This window comes from Stenella coeruleoalba (assembly GCF_951394435.1).
Source record: "Stenella coeruleoalba genome assembly, chromosome: 1".
In the NCBI taxonomy this organism is placed as follows: Eukaryota; Metazoa; Chordata; class Mammalia; order Artiodactyla; family Delphinidae; genus Stenella; species Stenella coeruleoalba.
In genome coordinates this window covers 142299228-142320188 of record NC_137169.1, presented here as the reverse complement: position 1 = coordinate 142320188, position 20961 = coordinate 142299228, and the positions used below count along the sequence as shown (strand labels likewise).

The 20961-nt window shown below is 37.7% G+C and overlaps 1 protein-coding gene across 4 annotated transcripts in view; it reads right to left on the bottom strand.

The window, feature by feature from the left end:
- Positions 1-20961, bottom strand: part of MARK1 (microtubule affinity regulating kinase 1) — a 144211-nt gene that overhangs the window by 52991 nt on the left and 70259 nt on the right. For 3 of the 4 annotated variants that reach the window (XM_079945148.1, XM_079945149.1, XM_079945151.1), the window contains exons 2-3: positions 12918-13121; positions 11589-11642 (exon numbers count right to left, since the gene is read on the bottom strand). In XM_079945148.1, coding sequence (XP_079801274.1) covers positions 11589-11642; positions 12918-13121 — 258 coding nt within the window. Of the gene's footprint in view, positions 1-11588; positions 11643-12917; positions 13122-15843; positions 15965-20961 lie in introns of those variants that run through there. The other variant, XM_079945150.1, reaches the window with a different exon arrangement.

Genomic DNA, 20961 nt, shown 5'->3' with positions numbered 1-20961 from the left:
AGACATGTCTGTCAGTTGCAGTTGTTACTGCAAATAGATCATTCAACTAATGTATTAGTTTTCTATTGCTAAGTAACAAATTACCACACCCCAGCAACTTCTAACAACACACATTTATTATCTCACTGTTTCTGTGTGTCAGTATTCACTGTGCACTGTGGTCATGGCTTAACTGGGTCCTCTGCTGGGGGGGTCTCACAAGGCTGCCATCAAGGTGCTGTCCAGGCCGCACTCTCACCTAGAGGCTCGACCGGGGAAGAACCTACTTCCAAGCTGACCCAGGCTGTGGGCAGAATTCATTTCCTTACAGCCCTAGGGCTGAGGACCCTGGTTTCTTGCTGGCTCTCCTGGAGGCTGCCCTGACCTCTTAGAGACTGCTCACAGGTCTTGCCAAGTAAGCTTCTCCAACACAGCAGTTTACTTTATCGAGCCAGCAAGGATAATCTCTAGAGAAAGCTGGCTAGCAGGACAGTCTTATATAACATAATGTGATCGTGAGAGTCAACTCTCATCACCTTTTCCTAATTCTACTGGTTAGAAACCAGGCACAGATCCTGCTCATACTCAAAGGGAAGTGATCATACAAAGGTGTGAACACCAGAAGGCAGGGATCACTGGGGTTGCCTTAAGGTCTGTCCAACAAGATTCAATTTACATAAACCAATGAAGGACAAGTATGCTGTTTAACAAAACAAACCAAATTGAATACTTTCTAAATACTAGATAAGAGCTGTTCAAGAGACTTCTGTCCTGTTAGGTGTGGGCAAGAAGACTGTAAAAGATTAAAAGAAAATCTAGGATTCTGCTCTCAGATCACTTCCCGGGAGTCTTTAAATTCTCCATTAATTAAAATAAGAAACCAATTAGAAATAGCAGCAAACACGGTTTACGGGTATGACTTGTGCGAGATAAACAAAGCCAATCAGTAGACCCACGCTTAAAGGAGAAAATAAATAAAGCTTTGCACCTAAATGAAAGGATTGGTTGATGAACGTATATTTATGTACTCATTTTAAATGTTAAATGCTTATATAATTTTTAATAATTCCTCACGTTAACCTACTTTTTCGATTACCAGTCCTTCCTGCCCCGTGGAAGAGGGCTTCTGCCTTACTTTGTAACTGGCATAGGTACCTCCAGGAAGTGTGGCCCATTAAGTTGTAGCATGAGTGTGCCACACTGGCTCCTTCATTCTACCTTCTTTCTCTTCTGTCTCAAGAAAGAACATCAAATTGCAACAGAGTGAGAACGAAATTGTCACATGGGTAATCTTGAATTTACCCTTGTTAATTTTTATGACGTTATCGGCCAGTTCAGTAGTTTATTCTTAGGAGCAAACTGGTTGAGACATATCTGATCACTAATTAAAACATACTGGCAGCTCCATGTTTGAGAATAAGTAATCTAAAGGAATGGACAGCTACACATCCTTCAGGCATTCCCCTATAAACACTGTCTTTTGTTTGTTTACTTGATTGAGTGGTACGAATTCGTGAATTTAGTCTTTGACTGGAGGAGTCTAGAACGTAGCTCTTCTGTTCTACGGAGGACCGAGATGAGCTGGGGAACAGTGTTAAAATTGTCCTGTGAAAAGTGGGGCACTTAAGAAAAACCGTACCTGAACAGAAGGCCGCTCCACTTCTACCTGGAGATGAAGCCAGAGAAATACCACCCCTTTCTCATCAGAAAGGACTTTCTTATTCCAGTTAAAATAATAATATACAGTCATCAGGTTCCTACATCTCAATGTCTTGAATACATTGTTCTATCCATAGCTTCCTCTCCTTCGGCATTTAAAAAAATTTTTTTAATTGAGATATAGTTGATTTACAATGTTGTGTCAGTTTCAGGCGTACAGCAAAGTGATTCAGTTATACGTACACACATACATATATATATACACATATATTCTTTTTTAGATTCTTTTCCATTATAGGTTATTACAAGATATTGAGTATAGTTCCCTGTGCTCTACAGTAGGTCCTGGTTGGTTATCTATTTTATCCCTCAGTAGATTTTGACAAGGAGTGAGAAAAAATTAGAAAAACAAGCAACGGCATGAATGTGTGTATAAGTTGAGTGTGTGCTGGCTAAAAGTGACAAGCAGCTGTGGAAAGAGGAAGAGTGGCTGCCGATGGAAGAAGTGGTGAGGGGGTTTTAAGTGGTATATTGACTCGGGACAACGAAATGCCAGAATTCTGCCCCGTCAATCACCCTTACTCCCAAGGAAACACTTGAACTGTCAGCCAGGTTTGTCATTAACGTTCTAAATCTAGAAAATCGGGGCCAACTGAATAGTACTAGGACGTGGATTCAGTAAAGGGCTATGATGTTTCTTCCTCTTCATGACTCCCCATAACTTCTTCCTAAACTCTAATGTTCTAGTTGGTTGTACAGAGGAAAGAGACTGGACTAATGTCAAAGTCTTCTGCACTAGCCCACTGAGTCAAAGGGAGCAGAAGAGGGAGAGACAGTGAGCTCCTTATATTATATTTGGTCTTTTCACCCAGAAGAGACCTTTACCAGCAAGGATGCCAACCTTATCCGTGCTTGCTCTTCTTTAGGAGAGGGGGAAAGAGGTGAGGGGGAAAGGAGAGCTGAACATTTAGATCAAGATAAGAAGTTTACCCTGAGATGGAGAGTTGTTGTAAAAAAAAAAAAAAAAAAAAGTCAATTATGTTATGTATTATATGTCCAGACACAAGTAAGGAAAACAGAAGTTTGTGAACATATTAAATAGGACCACACTACTATCTTAGTTCCTGATTCCAATTTTTAGTCCTATTTTTCCTTTCTCCTTTTTAAATTTATTTATTTATTCATTCATTCATTTATTTATTTATTTTTGGGCTGTGTTGGGTCTTCGTTTCTGTGCGAGGGCTTTCTCCAGTTGTGGCAAGCGGGGGCCACTCTTCATCACAGTGTGCGGGCCTCTCACTATCGGGGCCTCTCTTGTTGCGGAGCACAGGCTCCAGATGCGCAGGCTCAGTAGTTGTGGCTCACGGGCCCAGTTGCTCCACAGCATGTGGGATCTTCCCAGACCAGGGCTCAAACCCGTGTCCCCTGCATTAGCAGGCAGATTCTCAACCACTGCACCACCAGGGAAGCCCTCCTTTCTCATTTTTAAACTGTGACATCATGATGTTCCTAGCATATCCAAATTTAGCAGGAGGGCTCTGAATTCACTAATGCCTTTCAAACTACTGTTTCAATTTTGCTGTCAGCTGAAAATTAAGGCCAGAGTTTGTTAAGATTGTGTGTTGAATTAAAGAAGTTAAGTGCGGAGAGAAGGCTTGAGATGGGTCTTCTATGACTAAATGGCAGGGACTTCACTGTTTGGACTTTGTGACAGCTGTTCTAGTTGTTCAGAGGCCTCTATTGTTTCCTCCTTGGTTCTTGGCTTTGTTCTAGATAACTGAAGTTAGTGAACAATCCTCAGTTCTGTGGACAGGTATTTACTTTCTAGTTCAGTCCTTCCTGGTTAGAGCTTAGGGTCAGGATTAGGCAAACTCCATTAGTGTTAATCAATACATATTTGCCTTAATTATTTCTTCTCTCAACTACTCTGTTCCTTCCTACCTCTTCCATTCCTTCTGCCTATTATTACTTTTTTTTGATGGTGGAAAAATCTGTTCTATTTAGAAGCAGTCAAGTGGACATGGCTTAGACAATTCCCATTCTATTTACTCTCAAAGCAGCACAGCCAGGGGCCGAACACCTATCATCCTCTCTCTACCAGCCCTGCTCACCATGCTGCCCTTGGTCTCATCAGTGTCACAGGACTTCTTCACTACTTCCTTGATATTGAGGCAGATGGGGAACAACTCTGTGGCCACGGGGAGCTTGACAAAGGCTGTGGTCAAGCTTGTTCCCCCCAGGAGAGTTCTTCCAGGCTGTCATCAAAGTGATAGTAGACTGAGCTCATAAAAAGAGGGTGACATTTGTTTGTGCCTTTTAACACCACCTTTTTTGGCCTTTCAAGTACTTTGCTCTGATTTGGGTTTGAGGAGGGGCAGAAGGCCTTCTTTACCTTCACCGTAAACTCTGTAAAAATTTGACCTGTATCTCCAACAGCAGTTTACTGGCCTATTAATGTGGAGTGTGGGTGCTGTGCTGTACCCTGCAGGTGACGTTCAGCTCCAAGAGATAGTGAGGACCTTGTCTAGACTTTGTCTCAGAGACGTCAGTCATGGAGGTATACTAACAGAATCTTATAGATTAAACTCTCAGCTTTTTAATTTCTAGGATCACCATTTCACTCCTCCTTTACTTGAGACATCATATTGGGACACCAAAATATTTTATAAAGTTATTGCTAGTACCAGTATAACAGCTTAGGCTAATTTCTTAAGTTCTTCCCAAGAAACAGTAGTTCAGAAAAAGAAATCTGAACATAATTAAATTCATATATATTGATGATTTCTACCTAAAAAAATGACTGTTTAGTATTACTTCCAAACTTGACAACTTATAGTCAGTTATTCATTGCAAAATAATAGGCTGTGCCACTTTGCCAAAATTTGTCTTCGTACATGAATTATAAGATTCTTATTTCTTATGAACTGGTACCAAGTTTATAGTACTAGAGTCTTTCCCAAGGCCTTGTACAACTCTGGGCTCAAGTTGGTGCTAAGTAAATAAAATTGTTTGAGATACCAAATCAAATAATTTCAGAGAGAAGATACTAAACATAAAATAGATTAAATTTGAAAAGATGTCCAATCTCACTATAAAGAAATCATGGAAATTAAAATAAGATGCCATTTTGCTTCTATAAGGTTGGCAAAAATTAAGAAATCTGATAATATAAAGTGCTGACAAGAATGTGAAGCAAAAGTAAATCGCATACAGTGTTAGCAGAAGTAGAATGGATGCAGCCACTTTGAAGAGCAATTTGACATTATTTAATACAGTTGAGGATATGCATGCCCTTCAACCTTATTCTACTTGGAGAGATATACTCTTCTATACATCTTCACAAAAAGATATACATAATAAGAATCATTGCAGCACTGTCTGTAACAGCAAAACCAAAAAGCTAACTGGAAAAAAAAACCCACTAAAACAACAGGAACAATCTAAATATAAACTAACAGAAATGAACTAAGTGTAGTAGATGTCTATTAATAAGAAAATGGGTAAACTGTGGCTTATTTGTACAACGGCATGTAATAATAGTGAAAATAAATGAACTAGACTATATAGACTAACATGACTAAAACTGTAAGACAATGCTAAATGAAAAAGCAAGTTGCAGAAGAATAGAAAGTTTAAAAATAAATAATACATAGTATTTCATGTACAGATACACATGTGAAATTAAAAAAAAAAAATGGGAATAAGACCAAATTCAGAATAGTAGTTATTTCTAGGTAGAAAAATACAGGAATAGAACCAAGAAATGGCACACAGGACTTCAACTGCATCTCTTGTAAAAAAAATGATTAGAAATGAAAACTTTTAGTCCAATAAATAAATATCATGAGAAAGCAAGTTTTTAAAATGGGAAAGATGTTTTGAAGTCTCCATCCAAAAATTAAAAATAGACTAGTGTACTGTATCAACAAACTGAACTTAGAAAAAACAGGAGTATGACTCAAAATAACTAAATGCAAATATGATTTTTAAAACAGCCAGATATTCAGTCTAAAATTCATAGGTGATTTAAAGATTTCTAGCTTCCTCCATTTCCAAGAGAAAATTCTTCCATATTTATTTCAGAAAATATTATATACTTTCTTGAGAATACAGAAATAGATGTATGCTTTACAGCCAAAAAAGACCAAGCAATTAAAACAGGTCTTCAGAATCAGAGCCAGAATACAAGAATCCAAAGCAAAACGCAGGGACTTCCCTGGCAATCCGAGGTTAAGAATCCGTGCTTCCACTTCAGGGGACACAGGTTCGATCCCTGGTAGGGGAACTAAGATCCTGCATGCCACGTGATAGGGTCAAAAAAAAAAAGCAAAATCCAAACAGTACTACTCAAACCAAAACAAATAAAAACTAAAGTGATTATTTATGAAGATTGTTTATAAATAATTCTTGGTTATGAGTGCTTAATTTTATGAAGCGCAGGGGGATTTAACACTGTTGTTGAGACAGGAAGCTTTCCCTGAAGGAATGACTCTAAGGCTGAAATGTGAGAAATGAGTAAGAATTAAGTGAAGAGGGAGTGATAAAAGATTATGCATAGGGTGGGGTGAAAAGCTGCAAAGGCCTGGTAGCTAGAATAAAGGGTAGAAATAGGAGCAGATAAAAGAAAATCAGTGAAGTTGGAGGAGTAGGGGATGAGGAGAGCAAGGAGAAGCTGGGGAGAGCTGGTGGACCATGGGGTAGAGGAAGAAAGTAGGGCCTGTACACCATGTTAATGAATTTGATTTCTAGGCTACAAAAAACAGGGAAAGCCAACTAAAAGCTTAAATAGAAGGATGACATAATCAGACATATTTTGCATCCTTGATGACTTTTTAAACTCTGTGTGTGTGCATCCGTGTGTGTGTGTGCGCACACGCACGCACGCACGCAGGGATGCAAAGTGCAGAAAGACGGGTTAGAAGGCTACTGGGGTAGTCCAAGGGAGAGATAATAGTAGTGCTGTCTAGAGGATCATGACGGAAAAAGACAAAAGCAAACATTCTCAAAAGATATGTAAGAAATAAAATCAGCACAACTCAAGGTCAGACTAGATGGTGAGAAGGAAGGAGAGGGAGGGGTCAAGGATAACTCTGAGGTTTCTGACTTGCACAACTTGGGGACAGTGTCATTCACTGAGAGAGGACATTGGAAGGGCACTAGGTGGGCAATGTACCAAGCAGGTGGGGTGGAGATCATGAGTTCAGTTTTGGACATAATAAGTTTGGGTTATCTTTGAGGGATTACAAGCAAACGTAGGGGAGGTCTGAGTTGAAGATATAAATTTGTGAGTTTGCCTACCGGTGGTAATTTAAACCAGAGTTACCCTTGAGACAGCCTAGGAAGAGAGAATACAGAAAGAGAAGTCCTAGGACCATGTCTTGTGAAACTCTTAACACTGAGTGGCCCACAAAAAGGACAATGAGTCCACTTAAAGGAAACAGAAAAGGAGGGGCCAAAAATGCAGAGGAAAACATAAGGAGAAATATAATCTTCTTTCAATAAATACTTGTTAGATTAAGAATTAATTAATGAACACATGTACTGGGCTCCACGACGTGTAGCTTGAACCACAAGACAGTTTCCATTTCTAGTTTTACTTTTTTTTTTTTTTTTTACTTTTTATTTCTATTAAATTAAAAAAAATCCTAAGTCACAATCATTGATTGGGGGAAGGAACAAAGCATTGGGTGATGTGTCAGAGACTTTCAGATTAATTACTGGATCCAACCTTACAAAAGCATTTCTCCAAGAAGACTATGCCCGGCTCTCAGACAAATTCTAGGCTGCTGATCTAATCACACTAAAAGGTTAGAAGACTGGAAGTTTCAAGTTGAGAGCTAATAACAATGGGTTCTTAATATACTCTTTGGATATGCTTGCGTTGGAAGGTATTCTTCATATTTGGATGTAACATTTGTATGTTAAACTTGCCCAATAATATGTCATTGAACCCTTTGTCCAATAACTAATGATAGCTAAAACAGGGTTTAGAAAAGTCAGATTTTTGGTCAGTGAACTGCTTGAAATACAGTTTGGTCTTTCCAGAAAATCTGGTTATCTTATCTTCAACATTTAAACTGTTGCTATTTTAGCTAGACATTAACATTATTGATATCACCTTTTAAAAGAAACTTGTTTGAACAACTTCTCCCTCAAATCCATTGTATTTCAGTGTGAAAGATACACTTCCCACCAATTCTTCACACTGTATGCTAAAGAAACATCTTTCAATAGCCAAGATTTTATGATAGTCCCTGTTTTCAGTATTCCTTTAAAACCAAATCAAGATCAGAGGTTATGTTACTGACCACAGATGCCATGGAGAATGAAGCAATGAGTGACTGGGCATTAGGTATGATCTTATTTATTCACATAGCAGAATCACTCCTTGCAGTATATATATTAAAATTTTCAGGAATGATTCAAAGACAACTTCTGCAGTCTACAACCCAGCTCACTAAATGCTAACCCCTTCTCTTTTCACTTAGGTTTTCACTGATCCACAAAAGAATTGGTCAAGACTTTCCTTCAAATGATCCACACACATAAAAAGAACTGTATGGAAGAAGTACTCAGCACGTAAGTGGTTTTGTGCAGCTACAAAGTGAAATATGCTATCAATATCAAGCACACATATGTGAGAGTAACTGGTATTTCAACCTATGTCCAACAGAGATCTGTTAAGGAATATTGCCGAGAAGCTTCTGCTTTCTCCTTGATCAAAAATATTTGTCAATAATTATACGATTTCTTTTACAAGTTTGGTTTCTTGATAATTCGCTAAAAGAAATGTAATTTTGAATTGCTTCAATGGTTGTCCTCTGCTCTACCTTTAGTGACCAAATTCATCAACATAATAAAGATTATTTTGCAGATGTTTTGGAAAACTTAACTAGCTTACCAGAGAGGTCTCTGGGCTTTATCTGAAAACTCACTAAAGTATAAATGGCTTAGGTCACCATTTGACAGCGTTTTACACAACAGATAACACACTAGACACTAGCAGTAAATGGATCGTTCACTTAAGCCTAATTTCCAGATGTCGGTTATTGAAAATTTTTTACACTTGCCCTGCTTGTGCAAAATCACTGTCACAAGGATTTTCATTCTTTTTAACTGGGATGCAGCACTCCTCTTTATTATTTAATGAGTTGTAGTAGTCTTGTTTCTGTTTTCATTACAGGTTTTACTATTCAGCAAATCACTTCTGAACCACCGCACTATTTTTGTGAATTTGAAATACAATGCAACACAGTAAAATAGAAAATGCAAATTAGCAAGCAATACACAGAAGACAGATAAACTGCACCCTGGTGACTGCGATCTGAGACAAGCTAACACAAACTCTGTCATCTGTGTATAAACTAATGTGTCCCAGTTTCAAACTTGGTGGAATTTCAGAGGAAACGATAACTATTCTTACATTTCAAGTATGTGAACTAGGAATAAAACTGCTTCATCATTCTGCTTTTCCTCCAACAGTAACAGGTTGCTTAAAAGATCCCCAGGAATCATGAGTATAGTTCATAGACCCTAGCCTAAAAAAACCACTAATGTATGAGGTGGGAGTCATGCTCCAAAGAGGAAGAAGGAAATATAGCACGTACGTCAAATAGTTCTTAAACTATGAAAACTTATTAAACTGTATTCCATTAATTTAAAATATGTAATACAAATAATAGGAGCATATTACGTGAAGAATGTTGAAGCCAAAGATGCTTAACAATTCCAAAGACCGAACTGTCTTTAAGAACTTTATATTTTAGAAGTTTGGAACAGTTGGGGTATCAAATTTAGATTACTTTTATCTACCATTGATGTTGACAAAGGAAATTAATATTTCCTATAAATACGTTATACACAAAAGAGAGTAAAGGAGGGGAACCAGCTTAAATTCAGACCAAGTCCAGAACAAGATTTAACCAAACACTTTTGGGTTGAGATGAGATTAAAATGAATCCTTACTGTAAATGTATGTGCTGCCATCATCTGCCTTTTAACAAGCACACCTAAGACATGGAGAGCCATTTTGCTATTTTTTACCTATAGGACTTGACTGTCAATGCTAAGGAAAAAGAAATGATTACTTTTAATTCCGTTGTTTACATTTTCATTTTTTAGATATGACTGACTGGGAGATGCTCCCAGCATTCAATGCGTAAGGCCAAATGTTGAACGTTCTACAATGCACGAAAACTAAGCAAGCCTCGATCCGTTTTTTCCCAAACCTTTCAACAAAAAGCCAATCTATGAACACAAATAAAAATTATTTTGAAAACAACAAAATGCACACAGTGTATTGGCTACGTTTAGCAAATTTCAATCTTTCCTTTGCTTTTATTTTTACAGATTAAAGAAAACAAAATTGCCACCATTTTTTATATGCCTGTTTGGAAAAGCAACAATTTATCAGCAAGATTAGCAGAATTTATAATAGAAATTACATCAACAAGTATATTTTTAATCTGAATAACAGTCCACCTTCATGTCTGCATGTCCACATGTTTCAATAAGCGTGACTTTGGTTCTACAACCTTCTCTGGTCCCCCCTGGGAAAGACAGAGCGGGGGTCACATTACTGTGCCTCCAACGAGCACAACAGGCCTGGACTAGTTCTAAATGTCACTTAAAATCAGTTAATTTACCAGAGTAACCCACAGATTAACCTAGGAAAAGTGACAAGGCTAGGTGGGCCATGGACTGGGCCACTGGGCTGGTATGCAGTCTGCATTGTAAAAGGATTCCCAGGAGAAGGGCAGGCAAAACTCTGCCCCACTGTGGCTCTAGTCCAGGAAAACACAGCATCTTTGGATAACTCGTCTGCCCAGGGAGGATGCCTTTTTATAACGCATACCACTAAATCATGATTAGCTGAAAGATGGGTGCTGGAAGTTTCTCCCAAAAATCATCCAATAAAGTATATTATCTCATACTCAGAGAGAAAAAAAATCCAGCAAACCTTTCATGTTCTCACAGATGAGAAATACTAATGCTATGAAAAATTTTATTGGTTGTCAAATTTAAAAGGAATCTCATTAAGTACAAAGACAGATGTCTAAGTAGAAATATATAAAATAAACTGAGTTATCTGGCACTGAGACAAGTGGAAAGTCTTGATATCACAGACCCAAATTTTTAATTTAATGGTAGAATCACAGCAGGTGTAGTTAAACATACTACACTAAAATTTTCTTATAAAATTCTGTTTTAGAAATCCAGAGTTATTTACATCACACTTACATATGTGACCACGATCCCACTATATTCTAATTAAAATCATAATGTACTTTATATATATATTATACATAAATATTATATAGTGAGCTATATACAAACATATATGACATAAATGTTAAAATATCTGCTTCATTTTTAAAGTACTAGTATGTGTATCTGAGAAAATTTTCCCACATAAATAACTAATGAAGCAACATGAAACAGCTTTACCAGGTCAATTCCCATCCTAACTGCTTTTTTTGGTCCCTCTTCTGCTTTATATTTTCACCCTTTGAAGAAATGGTCGTATCTTTTATTGTAAGTTAGTTGAAAGACTAGTTCTTGTGAAAGAAGGAAGAAAAGCAAGTGAAGCAATAAAAGGAAACCCACCTATGGACAACAGTATCTCATGAGTTGATTTTTAATGAAGCAGAATCCTTACTACTTCAAAATATTTGATATGAAAAATTTTATTTTACTGAATTAAAAGACATAAGTTCCTCTGATATGGTACATGCATTTGAGTAGCAGATATTTTTCAAAAACACTTGATAAACATTTTTAAAATATTATTAAATGTAAATATTATGTTTTATATCAAATCTTTTCTTCATATATGGATGAAATGTAGTATTGTACCTAACAGGAAGTTTAGAATAACTGACTTTACAGAGTATCATATATTAATTAATAAACTCGTATTCTAATTACTTACTATTAAAATAATTAAATACCTTTTGTAGACTGGTAGGATTTAGCTGAGTTTTGTCTATTATTTTCACAGCAACCTAAAAAAAAGAGAATCATTAAAATATATTTGAGAATACATATCTTAATGAATAAAATTTATAAGGAAAACATCTTTTGTTTCATCCCTAACTAGATATAATTTAGCTGTATTTGGTGTTCACATAATTGGATGGTAAAGTTTTGATCATTAGGCAGCCTTAGAATATATTCTATTGACCCAAGTCTTTAACCTATTTGATTCTGAGTCAGTGAAATTACACCTTTGTTAAAGTCATTCCAGGTTTCCCCTTTTAAAGTAAAAGTCATCTGTATCTTCGTCTTTTACTCATGATCTTGATAAGTTACAATTCTCAGAGGGGAGAGGCTTATAAACTTTTAGTGAGTTAAGTATTATGTGGGTAGAAAGATTGGACACCCTAACTTCCTTACAGCAAACTAACAGAATGGATTTAAATGTCCTCTAAGTCTCTGTCTAATACAGCCTGTGTCCCAACAGCTCCTGGGGTCAAAATGGTCAGAGAGGACCAAGTTTAACCGTATGTGACAATAATATTATGTATAGAACAAAATGGAAACTTAACAAAAACATTTTTTGACAGATTTTTCATAATGTCCTAACTGGATCCAGTAAACATTATATAATATAGAGTGTTAGATGTTTAACTATTTTTAGTCTTTATTATATGTTATTAAATATATTAATTATTATTTTAAAAACAAATTTTGCTATATAAATACATCTGATTTGAAACACATGGGATTTTAGAAACCCGATTCTCTTATTATCTGAGAAAAACATCTGTATAACACTTGCTCAATGTGGTCTCTAAATAGATAAAAATTAGTGGGTGACTTTCTATACATTTATACCTAATTTACCTCAAGCAGTAATTTAAAAAAAAATTTTATTGAGGTAACAGTGGTTTATAAAACTATATAAGTTTCACATGTACAACCTCATTTTCTGCTCCTGTATTCACTGCAGCTTAAGCAGTAATTAAGAAGAAGTTATCCTAGCCCTGTTCATGGGGTCAGGTAAAAATCAGAAATTTTTACAGAAGCCATATAATGAAAGACAGAAGTCTGAGCAAACCTCATCTGCAGCACATCTGATTTATGAGATGCTAATACATAAGGACAATTCTTCTGTGCCATGTATAGATAACTCTATCTACATACATTCCATTCACACATATCCCAGTGTTTACCATACTGCAACTGGTACTTATTCCCAGAATCAGCTGTAGGAAAGCTTTTGTAACTAGATTCTGGAGAGGTCTAAGTAAATATTAAAAGGAATCATGAAAACTTACCTCTCTACTAGTTAGAACATGTCTTGCCAATTTCACTTTGGCAAAATTTCCCTTCCCTATTGTTTTTTGTAAACGGTAATTTCCAATGTGAGGCTGTTCGTCTGTTGCTGACGTAATGGAGTTTCTACACCGAGGGATGTTCTGTCTGCTACTTGATTTGGTCGGCTGGATATGGGGTTCAGTATATCCATCCACAGATGTATGCTGAGGAAAAGGTTACAAGGTTTCACGGTTAATTAAACTACATGATAAAAGGATCGTTTAAAAAACTACAAACAATTTTCATCAGTAATTCATCTCCAATGAAAACAGATTGTACTACACGATTTAAAAACATTTTGAGCATTCTGTTCATAATTTCTACTTGACTTTAGCTCCCTTTGCCAGTGGGAATATAACCATTTAAAATGAAATGTTCTGCATAGCTTTAGGTATATGCTTTTGATTTAAAACAAATACAACTGGTTAGATAGCCAGGAGCCCCAAAGACCATTACTCCTGAAAGGGTGTTACCCCTGTGGGTTGAGAGGACAACACAATCCAAGATTGCTTCACTAAAATGGCAGAACGTCTTCAATGCCAAGGCAAACAACCTCCTGAGTATGGCTCTGTTTCTCTAAACCAGCCCAAGTACTTGTCAGGTTCACTCTTTCATTTGCTGGGCATGTAACTTGGCCAGCTGACCTAGCAGCTTCCCACTGTAGGTACACCTCTAATCAATTCCTGCCCAGTCCCCTCACCACCTCACCATGCCCAAGCAGGAGCTATCTACAGCCCGGCCTGAATCCAGTACCTAACATCCACTGCATTCCTCTTCAGTGCCCTTCTCAAGGCAGAGATGTCACTTTGTCTCCTAGTCTCACGCTAGCCCACCATCGCATTGAGTAGCTGACTCTGTTCCCCTGCAGGCTCAGCACCTCAAGTCCCAGGTAAAGCTGCCTGAGGAACCCTGTTTCCCCAGCTCTGATTGTTCCTGCTCTTGTCTAGTTTTGTCTGCATTCTGACATAAATAAAATTTCTCTCTCTTTTTGTGAAAACATAGAATGTAACATCTTTATCTAACTGGCATCTTAACAATAGCTGAAGATGAGTAGAACAAATTAGCAAAAGGGGATAATTTTTATTTGCAAAGTAACTAATTCAGACATACATGGTCCCATCTACACCACCAAAAGCTTGTCTAAAAAATTCTGATCAGAAATTTCTTAAAGGCAACTTCGAAGACGACTCCATTTACGAACCTCACGCAAAGCATGACTCACGGTCGTTTCTCTACTTGTTATTACTTTCTGATTTTTTTAAAAACTCAGCTCAGGGTTAAAGGATTTTTTGTGTTTTACACACACTTGCAGCCTGCAGCCTCAGTCTGAGTTAGTGTCCTTCTGGTGTATTTCCACAGCAAACTGTACTTCCATGGATCTCAGCGTCCATTCCACTGCACTGTCATTACACATTCACTTCTTTGTCCCAGCCACCCTACCACGAGCAATCTGAGGGCAGGGACGTTTTCTTTTTACCTTTATATACTCACCACATTGCAGAGTGCCAGATACATAGGAAAGATTCAATAAATCAATAGTTCTCTAAGTGTTGTCCCTGGACCACTACCATCAGCATCATCTGGGAACATGTTAGAAATGCAAATTCCCTGACCCTATTCCACACCTACTGAATAAGAAACTCTGGCAGTGGAATCCAGCAATCAGTGTTTTAACAAGTCCTCCAGGTGATTCTGATGCAGGCCAAAGTTTGAAAACTACTGCAGTAAATAATGCAAGAAGGTGGTAAATACAAAGTTATTCATTGGCTCTCAGAGACTTTTCTATTATCCGAGCATAAACAAGAGATTTTAACTATAATCAATTTCTAACAGTTAACAGATTGCTATAATATTTCCTACAAAAAATACTTCTCTACCTGAACTTGTTCTGTAAGGACTGTGGATTTGTCTAACACTCAAAATCTAATCTCCTTCTCAACAAAGCTTTCTATGCCTTTTCATAAAGCAGAGTTGATTATCCCTCTCTTCTGTTGCTATCTTTATATCTAGTAAAAACTTCTGTTACTGAACTATCACACCACCTTTCAAGTCCTGTCCATGGTCTGTTTTCACTGTTAGACCTAAAGCTCCTTAAGCCCCAGAAGTTAATATGGTGTTAGGCACAAAAAAGACACTAAATACATACTAAGTTGAAGAAATTTAGGGTCCTTGTGCTCCTGACACCTATACTCAGAATGACTTCTGAGGAATGATGATTTCCTGCTGTCCAGGTCTTTGATGCGTGTAACAGCAGGATGAGTTAAAATATCTGAGTTGTAACCCAGCTCCCAATGCTGGATGCAGAGCATATCCTCAAATAAACCAAACTATGACAGACTGAATTATTAGCTCCAAATTTTCGCAACCTTTGCCAGGTAACTTTCCAATGTTCTCCCACTGAGGACAGGGTATGGTTCTCACTCTTTGGGCATCCAGTCATGTGATTTGCTTTGGCCAACAGAATGAGTTCAGAGTGGGGCTTCCCTGGTGGCGCAGTGGTTGAGGGTCTGCCTGCCGATGCAGGGGACACAGGTTCGTGCCCCGGTCTGGGAAGATCCCACGTGCCGCGGAGCGGCTGGGCCCGTGAGCCATGGCCGCTGAGCCTGCGTGTCCGGAGCCTGTGCTCCGCAACGGGAGACGCCACAACAGTGAGAGGCCCGCGTACCACAAAAAAAAAAAAAAAAAAAAAAAAATATATATATATATATATATATATATATATATATATATATATATATGATTTCCTAACTTTCAACATTAAGCATGACCATTTTAAGAGCCAATCAACTTACACAGAATGCATTTATATGAGTCTTAAATTAGAAATTAAAGTAGAATATATAGCACATGTTTTATATTATATGATTCTAATTATAAAACACCCACCCAAACAAATATTCCTCCCCTCAAACCGTCATCTTTCCTTTGGACTGCCACAGTACCACTCAGGAGCAGAATCTTTCCTTGAAGAAACTTTGTGAAGGGTAATTTGGGATAACTGATCTCACCCCTTCCTGATCAATAGATTCTTTCTCAAATAGGAAACCTGGAAAAAATGTTTAATTTTTAAATGTTTAATGTTCATGGGCTGAATTTATAGTGTTAATAAGAACTATCTCAGCCCTAAGGCTGACAGATGTAAGAAATTATGTGAGCTCAATTATATAATATCTGTAAGTTTTAGTCTGCATCTTTAGCTGAAAATACAAATTCAGATCTTGTATTTTCTTTCTTCAAGTTGTCCACTCAATCCAGTAGACACTGAACTCCTTCATTTTTCTGCAGCAGTGGCAACATGACCCTAAAGCTGGCCCTGAGTACACAGCATATTCAAAGTAATTATAGGTAATGGTTCCATTAGTTCTTCAAAGCTGCATCCCATGGATTACCAGACTTCAGTTCCTGAATAATACTAGAATTTTCCCTGCCTTCAATACCAACTGAAATGAAATAGCTACTCACTAGCCGTGCATCCTTGGGCAAGTTGTTTAACCTTTATGTGCCTGTTTCCTAATCTGTAAGAGGCAGCTAATAATAAAGCTTACCTCATAGTCATTCTGAGGATCAGATAAAATAATTTCTGTAAAGGTGTAAATAGTATGTAATAAGAACCATGTAAGTGTTTGTTAATTAAAACTACACTAAACAAATAAACAAAAATACCCCGTTTCCTAGACCAGAACACTAATCCCAAATGTCTGCTATTTCTCTGAGTGTTTGTTGCCTGCAACCACTCCTGGTACGAATATCAGTCAGGTTTCTTGTCTGCAAGCAACAGAAAACAACTCAGGCTAAGTCAAATAGAAAAGAAAGTTTTGGAAGTCTACTCGTAGATGGAAAAAATCCTGAAGCATGAAACTTATATTCTAGTGAAAGAAAACAAGACTATGCAAATAGCCAAAATAAAATAACTATACTTGGTAATAGGGGGCAAAAAGGAAATAAAATGAGATGATGTGACAGGAATGACTATGGAGGGAGTTGGGGTGAGTGATACCTAAGATAGAGTACATGGAATAAATGATGTTTGAGCTGGACCTGAAAGATGAAAGGAGCTAGATAAACAGGGGAAGAGCAATCCAGACAGTGAAATGAATAAATAGAAAAATCCCAAGGTGAGATCATACTTTGTAAATTCAAAGAAGAAACGTACCTAATAAAATGGTACATTATATGGGACATCTTTTCAAAGGGCTACATCTTGAAAATTCAGATGTCCAACTGAATACTATTGGAATTCAAACTGTTTAAGTTACAGATATAAAGCCCTGTACATTTGACCACACAGAGTCAGATTTAAAAGGCAAGAGCAGGTGCAGCCTGCTTACTAATAGGTAATGAATGAATAAGTGAATGCATGAATGAATCAAATAACAAATAAACGATAAAAAGAGAAACCATTAAAGATAAGCCACATCTCTATCTCACAACCCAATTTCTTTCTAGGTAGTTCTTCTCTTTTGCCTGAATCAAACAACTGTTTAGATCAAAAGAAAATCTAGCTGGGACTAGGATTTCCATTTTCATAATTTTTTGCTAAATGAGAATGGCAATACCCTAGTTATCCAGAGGGAAAATGGTAAAAAAAAAAAAAGCTATCAATTACTGAAGGGTTACTGTGTGCTAAGAGCTTACTGTGTGCTAAGAGCTGTATTAGATGTTTTACATGCATTACCTCTTCTAATCTTCACAACGGCTCTGTCAAGAAGCATACCATGATGACCTGTTTTATTTATTTAATTAATTAATTTATTTTTGGCTGCGTTGGGTCTTTGTTGCTGCACGCAGGCTTTTCTCTTGTTGTGGCGAGCGGGGGCTACTCTTTATTGTGGTGCGTGGGCTTCTCATTGCGGTGGCTTCTCTTGTTGCGGAGCACGGGCCCTAGGCGTGCGGGCTTCAGTAGTTGTGGCACGCGGGCTCAGTTGCTCCATGGCATGTAGGATCTTCCTGGACCAGGGATCGAACCCTTGTCCCCTGCACTGGCAGGCAGATTTCTAACCACTGTGCCACCAGGGAAGTCCCTGATGACCTGTTTTAGAGATAGGGAAAATAGTGGCTCAGAGAGGTTATGTACCATTAGACCCTGACCCTTCTAGTTAATGCCAGGTTCTACATAAGTATCAATTAAAGTGCATATATGTGTATGTTGGGGTGGGTTGTGATCCTTATGGAGCTTCTACCTCCATGTCCTTTTCTCTGGATAAAAAATCTCAAAAGCAAAAGCAAACAAAAAACTACTGGACATATTCCTATGTACGCTATTCCTAACATTGCTAGCGTAATGGTCATCTAGAAAGTTACCAACTCCCAGGAATAATATTGACCACACTAGTAACACATCAAAAAGAAAACTGGCATTCATTTCATTTAAACTACATAGTGAGTAGAGTTAGCCAAATAGCTGGAATTCTGAGGAAATAGAGAAGGTTGTCCTATTTTTGAAAAATGAGATGGTTATGCTCTAAGTGCAAGTAAAAGGAAAACTTTTTTTTTTTTTTTTGCAGTACGCAGGCCTCTTACTGTTGTGGTGTCTCCCGTTGCGGAGCACAGGCTCCGGATGTGCAGGCTCAGCGGCCACGGCTCATGGGCCCAGCTGCTCCGCGGCATGTGGGATCTTCCCGGACCGGGGCACGAACCCGTGTCCCCTGCATCGGCAGGCAGACTCTCAACCACTGCGCCACCAGGGAAGCCCAAAGGAAAACTTTTTATTTTGGGTGCAGCTTTTTAATTGACTAAACTTTTCTGACTTTGTTGTTAAAACCGGAAAGTAGCCTGGAGATTACAAAGTTCAGGGCAAACTGAATGTGGCTTACAAAATCAAAGCAAAACAGGCACCTTAGAAGTCAATCAGCATCTAAACTTCCACAATTTTGCTCACTGTATTCAGGCCATAGGTAAATATACCTTGAAATTAGGTCCCAATTTTAATTGCTAAACTCAGATCCTCCCACAAGGATGTATTACACTTAGGTATTTTCCTAGGCAAGGAAGATATTTTTCCACATGTTGCATCACCCGCTTGGATAAGGTTTATTTCTTTTTATTATTTTCACTATCCATCAATGATTGTCAAATCAGATATTAAAAAGGACAAGTACTACCTCTCCCCAGACACAGAATTAGCGACAAGTGAGTAGGAAGCACTCTCCCACAGGGCACTCACAATGGAGTTTGGGAATGCAGGGTCAACAGAAAGTCATCAAAGTAACTCCAAAGCCTCTGGCTTCATCTTATTTTTTGAACTATGTCTCCCATCTCACTACTCAGTGATTCGTTTACTCACTCATTCAATCAACAGAAATTTACTTTGACCTACTATATGCATATCCTACAGTGCCAGAGAATCGAGAGAAATCTAAATATAAAAAGTCCCGGTCCTCATAAAGTTTACATTTTAGCAGAGGGAGAGGTAAAAGGAAGAGAGAAGGGTAATATGTATGCAAACCAATAAAGAGATAAAATGCCAACCAGTGGTTCATGGTATAAAAAGAGAAACCAGGGAGGGTAAGGAACTAGAAAGTAAGGGTGGTCATGGGTGGTCTCTGATGAGATGACATTTAAGAAGAGGCCTGAATGAAATGAACGAGTCTAGAAATCAACAGAGGTCTGGGCTGGAGATATTAATTTGTAAGTAATTCCTTGCAAAAATAAGTACTTCACATTCATCTTTCTCTTTGAAACATCTAAGTTGAAAAATAAAATTACATTTATACGTTGTCTCTTCCCATGTGTGTGTGTACACATAAACACACTCCCCCAAAATCTATTCATCTTGATCCCTTGAACATTTTTTTCAAGTTGAGGATAGGTATTTTCCAACCATGAAGAAGGAGCAAACATGTACCAGAGGATAAGAAAACCTGTTAATTTTCAAAATGGATTTAGATTTTCTCCTTTGTGAATGTCCTCTGGCCACACTTGAAAAGGCGATACTGACTGAGGGGGATACTAAAAAGAGAAAGAAAACAAACTCTCTCCAAATTGTTGAACAGTGAATAAATATGGTTCATTATTCTCAGCTATGGTTAGCATCATGGTTTTATTTTTATAAAACCATATCAATTTATTAAAGCTTACTCTAACATCAAAGTAAATCATGATCTTTTATAACAGCCACTGAATCTACTGGGTGACTGAATATTCAAATGTTCCTGAGAAGTCTTATCATGTATTAGACCTGAAGTTAGGGATGCCACAGCTCACTTCCCAGGACTCTAGAACATGCTGCTTTTGCACACCACAACTACTCTTTGGTCAGCTGATAGCACCATTACAGGCCATGACAATTTAGAACCAATAACCAAATTTCTATTTCTCAAAGTCATTTTTTAAAAAGTAGGGAAATTATGCTTCCAATATTGGATAAATAGTTTGTATCTGACTAACCGATCAGCAGAAAAAATACAATCTCTAGACAAAATATTAAAAACAATTGTTTCGTGGCCTGGAAGAGCCACAAAAAGCAGGCAAAAACTGACGGGAGACTGATCTTTGTAAAAAGGGAACCAAATAGGGTGAAATTTTTAGTTTTACAGTTTCTACCTGGGGGCAAACTCCGGCCCACCTATTCCTAGTGACTGAAATTTAAGCACAAAGCAACAGTCTTACTGGCTAAAGGAGTCAGAGGATGGAGCTGGGGGCTAAAAAAAATTGACTGGAGAGTGATAAAGGAAACTGGCAAAAATAAAGTCACAAAGAATAAAACTCTGAAATCTTTATATAAACTACAGGTTCTTTATTGAGCCCTAAACCAAATGTGAGCAAGAGAAACTCCAAGGAACATGTCAGAAGGAGACAGCTAGAAAGTTAAGGAAATAACAAAGATTTGGCTGTTGCCCACCGTAGGGAAGGGAAGGCTAAATTTGAAGTCTGAGTTAAGCCAAATTAACTTCCTGCCAAATCAACACTTTTTAGAGGACGATAACTAAATCCGGAGTCTCTGTATAGTATTATCAACAATGTCCAGTGTATAACCAAAACTTACTAGATACACGATGGAACAGA